General features: G+C 43.9%; 1 protein-coding gene across 3 annotated transcripts in view; it reads right to left on the bottom strand.

Annotated features, from left to right (window-relative positions):
- The window catches only part of SVOP (SV2 related protein), a 37,089-nt gene that overhangs the window by 7,392 nt on the left and 17,249 nt on the right, over positions 1-12,448 (bottom strand). For all 3 annotated transcript variants that reach the window (XR_016444327.1, XR_016444328.1, XM_090063806.1), the window contains 9 exons: positions 11,531-11,594; positions 9,736-9,861; positions 8,124-8,252; positions 6,576-6,649; positions 6,255-6,331; positions 4,493-4,600; positions 2,061-2,172; positions 678-759; positions 456-545 (listed from right to left, as the gene is read on the bottom strand). Coding sequence is in view for 1 of the 3 variants with exons in the window: in XM_090063806.1 (XP_089919932.1) it covers positions 456-545; positions 678-759; positions 2,061-2,172; positions 4,493-4,600; positions 6,255-6,331; positions 6,576-6,649; positions 8,124-8,252; positions 9,736-9,861; positions 11,531-11,594 (862 nt within the window). In the remaining 2 variants the exon portion in view is untranslated. The remainder of the gene's footprint in view (positions 1-455; positions 546-677; positions 760-2,060; positions 2,173-4,492; positions 4,601-6,254; positions 6,332-6,575; positions 6,650-8,123; positions 8,253-9,735; positions 9,862-11,530; positions 11,595-12,448) is intronic.

Genomic DNA, 12,448 nt, shown 5'->3' with positions numbered 1-12,448 from the left:
TTGAAGCCATGGGTTTCTGGCCATCTCTCAGCCAGGAGACCACCAGGTTAGGCCCTCCCTATGTGACCACTCAAACAACCAGATGATATGGGGTCCCTCGGCCTGAAGTACTGACCCATTTGCCAGTCTCTCACTCTTGCCGTCTCCTTCCTTCTTCAAACTTCTGCTTCTTTTCCCACATGCACCAAAGAAAATCCCATGGCCGAACTATCCCTGCTTTGGGAAGGGTCAGCTCTGAACCTCCTGGCTCTGATCCACTTGTAACAGGAAGGAGTTTTTAGAGCTCTTCAATCATTTCTGTTCCTTCCTCACAACCTCCCTCTGTAGCAGCTTGCTGGTCTCTGCCCTCCTGAGTCATGGATCTCTCCCTGAAGCATTAGGAGCATTCAACATAGGCTAATTCTGGCTGTGCTTTGTCCACCACATCCCTAGGCTTGGACAAGAGGGGACTTTACCTGTGCAATAAATGGAGTGATCAGGGCTCCCACTCTGGCCATCCCACTGCACGTACCTAGGCCTAAAGCACGAGTGGCTGTTGGATAAACCTGTTGGATAAAACAGCAGCGTATTAAATCAATGAGGATTTGCACACGTTCAGGAGATGATAGCATTCAGCTTTCCCACACCAGGACCTCACCCCAATTAAAACTTCTCGTTACATAAATGACTACTCTCACCTCAGGAGTGTAAACATAAGCAGCCTGGAAGCCTCCTGAAATGAAAGCCCTTGCGATGAAAAGCAGCACAGTAAGAACATTTCTGAGAGGAGAGAAACAAGAGCAGGGTTTAAGTGGTTCTGAACAGTTTTCCTTTAAACACAGAGGCAAAGAGCAACTTAAAAAAAAATATTCCAAATTTTGATAAACAGATTCCTTTTGATTTTATTGACCCTTTCATAGTTTTTAGGTCTTTAGAGCATGATAACGCCCAACATGCTGGTCTCGGCAATCACATGGACTGTTCTAAGAGCCTATATTTCAACACACTATTAATAACTTGTGATCAAGGAAATAAATTCTGTGAACCTGTGGCAGCCTGAAGATGCCTGGCTGAGAACAATATGCACTCTGTGGTTGACCTCACACCAATGTGGCCCTGAGCTAGTGCCCCTGGAGCAGAGTTAGTATAAATGAGTTCAGAACCAGATTCGGGGCATATGAAATGGATACTTTTGGGGAGTTATTTATATATTTAAGATTTATCCTCAGCCAGAGAGCATGTGAAAATGTCCTAGATGTTCTCCCCATAGGAAACAGTCCAGCAGCAACTAAGGTGCCATTTCTATGGACTGCTGTTCAGGCTTGGAGTGGCCTGGCACACGAGTGAACCTAAGACCAGAATATTCCACAGGACACATGACCTGCAACCAGAAATAGATGTTGTGGAGACCTGAGCCCAGTGCATGCATGATGGGCTCTTGGGAAACTGGGCCATAGTGGAACCTGCTGGGTGCTACGTGCTGCAGAATGCCTGGCCTTGATGGGTTCCTGAGCAGGCCAAACAGCTGTTCTGTTGAAAGCTGACAGCCAAGGAAGGTTCCACCATTGCAGCAGTTTCCAAGGCAAGACCTTGACTTTGCTGATCAGCGCCCATTGCCTTCCATGCAACACTGAGTTTCCATTTCACTGCTATGGGCCAAGCTCTGCTGTGAACTGGCATGGGCAGTAGAATGGAAGACAGGGCTGCTGCCATGCACCTAACCTAGTGTGTCCTCACAAACTCAGAAGGCCAATACAACCCACAACAAAAAGCCAGAGGTACCAGCTTTGCTCTCTGCATCAGCAGCTGAGCCGTGCTGCATCAGATTAATGCAAAATGTTTCTGCAAAGCTGGTTCCCATGTTGCTGTAAATGACTGCCTCCTTCAAAGTATTACGGGGGCAGGATTTCTCTCTGCATACTTCCCTTACTTTTCCTCTAACTTCTGGGCGGAGAGGAGCCAAACGCTCTCCTGGAATTCTTTTCACAGGTTAACTTGGCTTTTAAAACCATCCCCCCCCCCTCTTGTCCCATGCAGAAGAGCCAGTGGATCTGAGCTTGCTTTCCGCTTGGGTTACTTACCTTCCAACACAGATAAATAACAGAAGACTACAGAATGAGAAGACAAAGAAGGACAGAGCCATGGTTTTCTTGCGGCCTATCCGATCAATAATCCATAGGGTCACCAGAACACCTGGAGGGGAACAGACATAGGTTGCTCCACTCCTGTGAGTTAATTTTGCTACAAAACAAACTAATTCTTTTCCTTCCCATTCGATCTGTTACTCATCATGCATCCAAGGGTTGAATTAGCTCTTTTTGCTACAGTATAGCTCCAAGAGCACTTACTTAGTTGCTCGCTCACTGTGGTCCTTAAATCCTTCTCAGCACCCCTGCTTTCTGGGATCTAGCCCCCAGTCCTGTAGGCATGGCCTGCATTCCCTGTTTTCACATGTAGAACTTGCACTTGCTGGTATTAAAACACATTTTGCCAGAATGGGCCCAGTTTACTGATTGATTCCAATCCTCCTTTATGCTGCCATGACCTAATCAGTATTTACCAGTCCACTAACCTATGTGGCATTTGCAAATTGCATTAGCAATGATTTCATATTTACTTCCAGATCATTGATGAAATTGTTGTATAGCACTGGCCCTGGTACTAATCTCTGCAGAAGCGCCCCATGTGACAATGATTTCTCATTGACCATCATTTTGGAAATTAGCCAGCTCTTTCATTAAAGTGTGCTTAACTGCTATAGCCTAGTGCTGATTTTTTACGCAGAGTCTCACATGAAATTAAACACTTACAAATGTCCAGGCATGTTACATTGACAGGATTACCTTTATTAGTCAAACTTGTTGACTCAAAGAATGAATCAGGTTGGTCTGATGTGACCTATTTTTGTTAAACCCAATTAACTGGCATTAATTATATTTCTATTCTTTAATTCTTTATTAATTTAATCTCATCTCATTTATTCCATTATCTTGCCTAGGGCTGCTGTCAAGCTAAGGGGCCTACAGTCACATGTCCTCTCTCAATACTGCATAACATTAGTATGTTTCTTCTGGAATTTCCCTGGCTTTCCAATATTTATTAAAAATTAGCATCAGTGGGCCAGAGGTCTCCTCAGTCATCTTTTTTAGGACTCTCTAGTGAAAGATATCTGTGTTCCCTAATTTAAAAATGTTTATCCCTACTGGGTGCTGTTTAACATTCTCCTTGGTTACTAATGGACTGGAAAAGTACTTAATCAAACTCATGTGATACCAGCACATCATCTTGCTGCTTTTCAAATACAGAAGAGATGTATTTATGGAACCCTTCTGCTGTTTTTGCATCAGTATTAGCTGTTTTACCATAGAGCAAAGGAGCAGCTATGTTATGTGTGTTTCACAGGCAAAAGAACTGTGAGAATCAGCTCTAGAGTCCTGCTGACACTCACTGTGTTAAAGTGCAACAGCAGTTCTCAGAACAGAATGATGCTGGAGTCTTAACACTGGACTATCCTAATTACACTGAAGGCCAAATTTAGCTGGCAATGAGATTTTTTGAGCCAACAGCTCCTCCTTTATTCTCTTGGCCTCTTTCCAGCTTATCATCAGCTGCATCCTAGCCCTAACCTAAAGGGGAGATGGACTCCCTTGGCTAGCTGCTGAGGTATGCTGCAAAGCAGTACAACCTGCATTCACACCCAGGCAAGACTGACATTCCAAGCCTCAGCTAGGCCAAGATTTGGGGTTCTGGCTGTGGCTGGAGACAGGCCTAACAACATTGGTCAGCATCTCCTGAGCCAGCCAGAAAAAGTCTGATTCAGCTGTGCTTGAATAAGCTGATCCTATTTCACCAAAGGAGCTTTTAAAAAGTCAGGGTTTGACAAACTTGCAAGATGTCGCATGATGACTAGAAAAGCTAGCTCAACAAAGCTGCAAGCCATCTGCAAACACCAACCCTGCTTTATTCCATTCCTATATCCCACTGGCTGCAATGGAAATGCACTCTTTTTTGCCCCACGGTTGAATTCACCCTTGAAACATGAATCTAGAATGGTGATAATATCCAGAGCCTCATATTATACCATTGCAAGTCGACCAGTACTCCAGGAAGTACTTTTACATCTAATAGAACTGTTGCTACCACATGCCACCCATTGTGCATGCTCCATTGTCATGCTGCTTATTTAAATAAATGTGGCCTTAAAAACAACAGCTCTGATGGAGAACAATGCAGTACATCAACGGGGCTAATGGATGCAAGTCAAACCCTGATTTACTGTAACCAGAATTCTTGAAGAAATCCCTCTGGAAAGCCAAGACTTGGATGAAAGCTCATGCAAATGCCACTGCAACAGAAATTCACTGAGTTATAAAACCCTATTTACTTGTTACCTGAATGCCTGGCATGTGGCTTGAATGGGATCTATAACCAGACAGGCCACTGTGGCTTTATGAGGCAGATCCCAGAGACTGGCCTGGCAACAAACACCCCGTGGCAAGGTGCTGGCACTTACCTGGGAACTCTGATAATGTGGTCCAGAGCAGATCTGTGTAGTCTTCCTCTGTCAGATACTCACACGCCAGGCTGCATTTTGCCTTCACTGTTTTCCTTCTACTAGAAACTGTGGGAGGGAAAAGAAGGAACATTTGTGATATTTTAAGTCCTTTCTTCTGTGCGCATCCTCACTCCTCCTGCTCTACCCTTTTGCCTTTCTGTAGACTTGCTGCTGAAACCAGTGAGGGTGACAGAGCTGGAGTATTCAGCAGCACTGCAGGTGTATTCTACCTGCATCTGTCTGGAGCAAACAACAGAGAGCACACAGCTCCAAGGACCTGTGGTTCTCATATCTGGCCTCCATGAGCAACAGAGTGACAACCTACTCGTCAGTGTCATGGTTCTTCTTATTAGCACAGGGCTGTGGTGACCCTCCTCAGTGACCTCCTCTGACTCGGTTTCCACTTCTGTTAAATAGGGATATCCATACCTTACCTAAGCCACAGGAGGGCTGTGACAGCAGATCTAACTCATTAGTGAACATAGAGAGCTTTAAGACCCAGGGACAAAAAGGTGCTACTGAAAAGGCAAAGTATTATCATTATTTATTATAGTGCTTGAAACACAAGGAAACCCAAATCCTTCTCCCTCTTCCTGTTATCCTCAAACTCTCTTTACTTATCCTGCTTTTTAGAAGAAAATGACCATGTAAGCCATTCACACAGTTCCATATATACTTCCTAAAGACCTTTGGGTTTACTCTCATCCATTCTCTGCTTATTGCATTTGAGCTTCCTTGAAATATTCATGTTTGCAAATCATATTAATAAATAAAATCATTCTCAGCACCCCAAGCAGGTGACACTCTACCAGTGCAGACTTCTACCTTGGCAGGTTTGTCATTTTTAACAGTGAAATTTTACGAGTGGGGAAAATGAGAGACACAATAGTTAAGTGACTTGCTCGGTGTCTTACGGAGAGCAGATGATGGAATTAGCGGAAGAAATCAAAAGTCCTGTTTCCTAAGCCCACAGTCTAATTTCTGGACCCCTGGTTTCTCCATACAAAGATCTTTGTAAGATGCATGCACTTTTTGGGAGCTAGCTGAAGTTTTCTGTCTTCAACAGCCACCAGGCTGCCAGATCAGCCCAGCATCTGTATTCTTACTCATCGCCTTTATATAACTTCCTAGCCTCTGTGCTGCTCCCCCTAATTCAGTGTATTCTTTGGGGAAGGCATTAATCTATTCAGAAATCTGATTTTGAAAGGGCCTCAAGGATCTTCTTGATGCAGTTGACACATTTCTCAAACAGAAACACAACAAACAAAGTTGCCCTATTTTTAAATGATGCCTTCCCCTCCCACAGCTCTTTATATGTCAAGCACCTGGGAGCCAAATGGCGGGTAAAATTTCCTCTACTTCAACCATAATTAGGCCTGAGAGTGCCACACTGGAAAGGTGACCTTTCCAGAATCACATGGCACTTGGGAAGGAGAAGCACTTGTCCCTAATCAGTCTGCTTTGCAGGCTGCACTGCTGTTTTCACAACTCAGGCCAAGGCAGGCCTTTCCCCAGCCACTGCTGAACCCCAAGGTGTCAAACACAGAACAGGGATGAGCAGTTAAAATAAGCAAGCTTTAACAAGCTTTCCTTGGCTGCATGCTGGAAGTCATGATCATTCTCAAGCCATCAGCAGGAGCTGACTCAATACAAGGAACCACACATTCTCCCTCTCATTTACAAGGGCATATTTAGAAAGAAGAGAAGGGCTGGTACTCACTGCTGCAGACGTCTCCTGCTTGAAAGAGCTCTGTAGTTAATAAAACTAACCCATAATAAGAGAAGGCATTGGAAAACCTGCACAGAAGAAAATGAGAGGGGAAGTCTCAACTGGTCAGACAAATCATAATCAATATAAATCACAATGGGATCTGCAGTGTGAGGTCTTCCATTGCTTGGAAGTGAATAGGTGGTTTAGAAAAATCACAAATCAATACAGCTTTTTGAGGGTTTGTTGCATTTCAGTGAGGTTGCAAATGCACTCATCCAAAAACACACAGATCCACTATGCTGGCACAGTGCCACTTAAATCTCCTCTTACCATATAAACCAAAGCAACAATGTTGTCCGCCGAAATTGGGGTGTGAAAAGGTCCCTCATTTTCCCTCGGTCCTCCTGTTTTGAAACAAATTAAAATGAAGCTGTTTGATTTGGTAAGGATCTCAAGTTCATGCAACGCCATAAGAAGTCAGAGAGCACCAGACTGTTTGGAATCACAGTGCATCCACTCTCCCAGGTACCGCCTGATACATCTACAGACACTCAGCCCCTGTGGAGGCCGCCGGAGCTTTAGGAGCAGTGCAAAGAAGCCACCATCTATCTAGTTAGGGCTCCCAAGGTAAAAATGCCCCTGCCAGCGGGGGTGTAAAGTCATCAGAGCTGGCTCATACACCAGCTACTGTGCTCCAGCACAGGGGAGGACAGAAATGCATTAGCAGGGAGGTGGAGCTGGGGGTGGGAAGAGGGAGGGCTCCACTGTAGTGAACTATACAGCTAGTGTCTGATCCATTAGGCACCACAGCCAGCTGTGGTAAATTTGAACAGCCCTAGGCGGCTCTAATTTAGGCTGGGCCCAAGGCCAGGGCAGTTAGAGAATCAAGGAGCTGAAAGCTGAGCCCTGACAGCTCAGCTCCCCCTTCCCCTGGAGCTGTGTGGATTTGGGAGGAGCAGAGCATCTGGCCCACAAGCTTGTGATTTAGCAAAAACCACTTCCCAACCCCACCCTGAAAACCAAACCTCCCAACTAAGCAAAGTGTTTCTGCATGGCACAACAGGAGGATTCTGGCTAGCCCAAACATTTCTAAGGGGTATCAAAGCAAAGCTTGCCTGGGCAGAGCTCCCAGTCCTCACCAATTCTGAGCCCTAAGGAAACCCAACCTGGGGCTCATCTACAGTGTGCCCTGAAATTCCCTCAAGGCTACTGGCCAGCTCTACACAACTCTTTGGGCTCAATTCCATTGTCCTTGTCTGGGCAGGACTCAGTCATATATATGCCATGCTAGTCAGCTTTATGATTTTCAGTTCTTATGCTGCTTTGGTTTTGTACCAGCCAGACACACCCATTTCCTAGACTGATCTGGGTGCTGAAAATGGATATTTTGCCCCCTGACTAAATACAGGCTAAAAGGTAATAAGTCCAATACAACATCTGGTGAAACTGGCCCCAGCTATGAATCATATCCACAGTTTGTGGGAACATTTAGGGGTTTGAGCCTCCATTACAGGCATATGGGCTAGCTGCAAAGGTATGATCCAGCCTGAGAGCCAAAACTGCATGGCTCTCCAGTGTCTAGATATGGGACCGCTGGTACTGTCACAGCCCAATTCTTACTTTCACTAATCCTTGAAGGGAATGAAAATGTCACTAATGCCCACTTTACAGCTCCCTCAGACTGTCAGAGTCTTTAGTGGAAATGAGAATGAGCCCTTGATTTAAATCACTATTAATTAAACACATGCAATCCCTCCTCATTATTGTTTATTACTAGCTGGGATGCCAAAATTAAACATTACGCAGATTAATATATGTGAGAGTAGCACAGTTGCTATTATATCTTGTAACATTAGTATGCCTTTTATCTGTACTCACCTGCCTGGAAATGATTAGTTTTCCCAGAGGCATTGGAGCTCCGTTTTCAGTTGCTATTCGCTTTAAAGTGGCAATAGCTTTTTCTTGGTTTCCTGATAAGACATCATATCTGGCACTTTCTGGCAGCCACTAGAGAGCAGAGTGGATGTCAAAGACAAGACAATAAAATGACTGGATGGGTTCTATGACCCAAGCTCACACAAGTACCAGAATGGACCTGTAATAATTGACAGATCTGTTTTTCTACCTATGGATACCAGGTTCTCCAAAGGGCTTTCCAAGACTCCAAAGTATTACTTTCACCATAATCTCAAGTCTCTCTCACAAGAGGCCTCTTCCAATTTTCTACTTTACACTCTCAAAAGAGATGACTAGGTCTTTGCAGTGTCTTGGTATTTTCACACCAGGATTAACAAAACATTTAGTGAAGTTACCGGGAGTCTCAACACATTCTAAAATGTGTACTTATAAAGTTCTTTTTAAAAATAAGATTTCAATACCTTCATAGTTATCTGGAGGCATTCCTGAAAAACAATGGCAATAGCTAAGGAAAAATACCAAACAATCAATCACTTATGCCCAAACAGGACATAAACACAGCTTAGAAAACTCTTTTTAAAATTGTGTTTCAGTAGGACACATCTACATAAGAAGTTCACTGCACAGTTGACTAATTAGCTGCACAGTAAATTTCTTGGCATCTACATGTGCACCCCTATTAGGCTAGGGTAAACTAATTTACTCCACAGCAGGATAATACGTGTAAAACACTCTGCAGCAGCACATGTGTGCTGCATGGGGGCTGCCTACCAGCTAGCTCTGCACTGAAGTACCCTCATACCCTAGCCAGCCTGTCTGCAGCATGTTGAGTTGGAAGGAGCAGCCCTGGGCTGGTAGGCTGGCCCCCCACAAAGCCTTCTGCCAGCCAAGGCTGCTCCAACCCAGTTCAACATGGTGCAATCCCAGGTACATGTGTAAATACATGCCCAGAAGCAATAAACTCCGGTGCGATAAAGATAATCACCAGCGTTTACTGAAGTGAATTAATATACATGTGTAGACATGTCCACATGCTGCTTTGACATATACATTTACCTAACAGCATACAGCAGCTCAGGTGAGCACCAATTACATGAATTTCATGAGAGTTTGAGCTGTACAGATGTTGTATGAAGGAGTCACATGAACGCTGAAGGCGCGTTTTAATGAACAACAGATTAAACAGAATTTCTGACTTGCAGTTAAATTATTTGAGTCTTGAGAAGAACCAGAAAAGTAGCAATTAATAAGAGTAAAATGTTGATTCCACTGAATTCAACTGAAACTGGAGCAGGATGCTGGGAAGAGGAGTCCCATTCTGAATGTGGTTTCACAAACCCCAACCATTATCGCTGTCCAGCAATATATCTGGTAACAAGCATTACCTCATAACCTTATTGGGAAGGCTGTTACTAGCTCCCTGCTGAAAAAGCAGCATTTTTATCATTATTTCAGATGTACTAACAGAGTGCCATCAGGATACTCAACGCTGTCATGATTCAATTCATTTGGACTGCATTTTTAGAGTGGCTCATTAAATGTACTGCACATTTATCTAGTAAAGAATACCTACAAAACATAAGATGGCGAACAGCAAGAGTGGGAGAGCAGAAAGAATGAGCAGCCAGCGCCAACCAAGGGTGGGCATCACAAACACAGCAAGGAGAACTTCAAAGACAGTTCCAAGGGCCCAGAAGACCTGCCAAAGCAATAAAGGAAGTAGTCACAAAAGGGATGAGACAATATGGGATTGCATGATTACAGAATAGGAACCAAATGGAGAAGAAGCATCTCTGTGAATGTATTCTTCCTCCTGCTGTTCCAAAGAGTGCAATGCAGGGAGTGACAGTGAGACAAATACCTGGGACAAATTAATATGAATGCAAAGAAAAATCCAGATGTTTATGAAAGGGATTTTCTTTTTGCTGCAAACACTCAGTTCTGAAAACTTAGCTCCAGCATTTTCTAGAAAACCTCGCTTAAAACACCTGAACCCTCTCAAATGGTTTCCATGTGAAGGGACATTCTTTGTTACTCACAGTGGAGGTTTCCTACAGTTATAGTTCACCTTCAACAAGGTCACTCAGCTGATTCCATTTGTTAGAGCAGAATTGCAGAAAGTAATGAAGAGTCACAGTTAATTGACAGTTCATGAACCAAATTCAGCTCTGATTTACAGATGCAGCCTCATTGATCCCACTAACTGAATTTGGACTCCAGTATTTTACAATGAATGCAATTTCATCAGATCAGGAACAAACTCCTTAAGATTCAGATGATTAAACCAGGATTCTGGGTTCTCCCTGCCTTGGCAGGATAAAAGAGCTTAAGGAAAAAGATCATTAAAATGTGCAATTCCTATGACTTATAGGGCAATCGGAGCTCCATCCCGTTCTCCTTATACAGGATAAACAATAAAAGCCAACAGGTGAGTGCTTGGTCTGCATCTGGAAGATGGAATTGAGCCTCTTACTAGGGAGGCTGGAGCTGGCACACTGTCACGGATCCCACCAAGGCCAATCCAACATTTTCTCTCCTTCCGCTTAGAAGTTTGAACTAGTTTCCTATAAACTCTTTATTCAACCCTGAGAATGAACTTCTGATCTCCCTGGGGGGGAATCACATGGACCCCAAGGCTAGCTAAGTCAAGAGAGAAAATATTAGACTAATTTGTCTACTGCCCTCTGATTAGTTGAAATGAATTCTAGACTGAAATTCTCTGAGACGATTCATTTTGTATTTTCAAGGGATATGAATTCAGGGGAGATAGGATTTCACTGGGACAGCCTGTTGAGTATGGAGCAAGTAACGGCACAGCTCTCCCCTTCACGGTAACACTTGGCTGGCTTCAATCATCCATGAAGCAACCGCACATTTTTCTTTTTACAAGTTGACTCTTAATGGGCCAAGTTCTGCACTCATTGACTTTTGTATAGTTTTGGTTTAAGTTCAGAGAGCTGAATACAGCCCTATACTCTTTCTACTTGGTTGTGAAATGTTTAAATAGAGGAATAATGAGGAATAATGGCCATAAGCTGACCAACAGTAGATTCAGGCTAGACATCAGGAGGCGCTACTTCACAGTCAGGGCGGCTAGGATCTGGAACCAACTTTCAAGGGAAGTGGTGCTCGTTCATACCCTGGAGGTCTTCAAAAGGAGGCTAGACAATCACCTGGCCAGGGCTGTTTGACTCCAGAACTCTTTCCTGCCCAGGGTAGGGGGTCAGACTTGATGATCTGCTCAGGTCCCTTCTGACCCGACCTACTATGAAACTATGAAATAATCAGTGGGATTGAACAGATGTAACTGAAAGCCAAATTTAGGCCTCTGCCTCTATGGACTATACACACACGCCCTCACTGCTCACCTCTATCAATAAAATGCATTTTGCTCTGGCTTTCATGGGAAGGAATTCAGCATACAAGGTTACCCTGCAAAGGAATATTGAGAAAACAGTCATGTTAGCACATATTGAGACATTTAATTTATTTCCTATTAAAGCTACCAAACACCATAGTAACAACATAAAACCCCTTCCCCACCCACACAGCCAGCAGTGCGATAGACACAGGTCGGCTTCTCCTATCACTTACACCAGAACAATGCCATGTACTTCAGCAGGGATTTTACCATTGTAACAGAACATATGATCTGCTCCTTTCTGTAGCAACGTAACCTCATACTCAAGAAAGTGAACACAATCAACCTTTGATGTGAATTTGCTCAAAAACCAGGGCATTCAAACTCCATTTTCAGTGTGGTCCACAGGGTTCAGTGCATAACCTGAATAACTTTGGGGGAAGGTATTTCTCCTGGGTGTAACAGCTAGCTGAAAGGATTTCACACTGGGCCACTCCATGTTTTCATCCACCAAGAGATGGATACTTCAAGGCTGCAATTGTTATTGCTCATATAAAATCATTTGCAATCTTTTATTAAGCAGAAATTTTAGAAATATCCTAGCTTGCTCTGTGGAGTCTTTGTTCCCTCATTGTGCCAACGGGCAGTATTTGCTCTGTTTCCTGAGGATTAACGCAAGGGACACTAGCCAATCAAAGATATTTTTTCATCTGTGTCAAACCATCTGATAGGACTTTTGTGCTCTTGCTGTATTTGCATTCCATCCACTTGTCCTGTTTCTGCTTTTGATACTCCTTAAGGGCCAAATAACGCTGCCTTTGAAGTCTGTGGCAAAACTCTCACTGACGTCAGGAATGCCAGAGTAAGTTCTGAGCGGCTTCCCAGAGCTCAGCTCACTGGGGGATAGAGTTGCAAACAGCATCAC

This window comes from Crocodylus siamensis, chromosome 9, assembly GCF_052110815.1.
Source record: "Crocodylus siamensis isolate JL-2025a chromosome 9, ASM5211081v1, whole genome shotgun sequence".
Lineage (NCBI taxonomy): Eukaryota > Metazoa > Chordata > Crocodylia > Crocodylidae > Crocodylus > Crocodylus siamensis.
The sequence above is the reverse complement of the archived record's forward strand: the minus strand, read 5'-3'. Positions and strand labels throughout refer to the sequence as shown.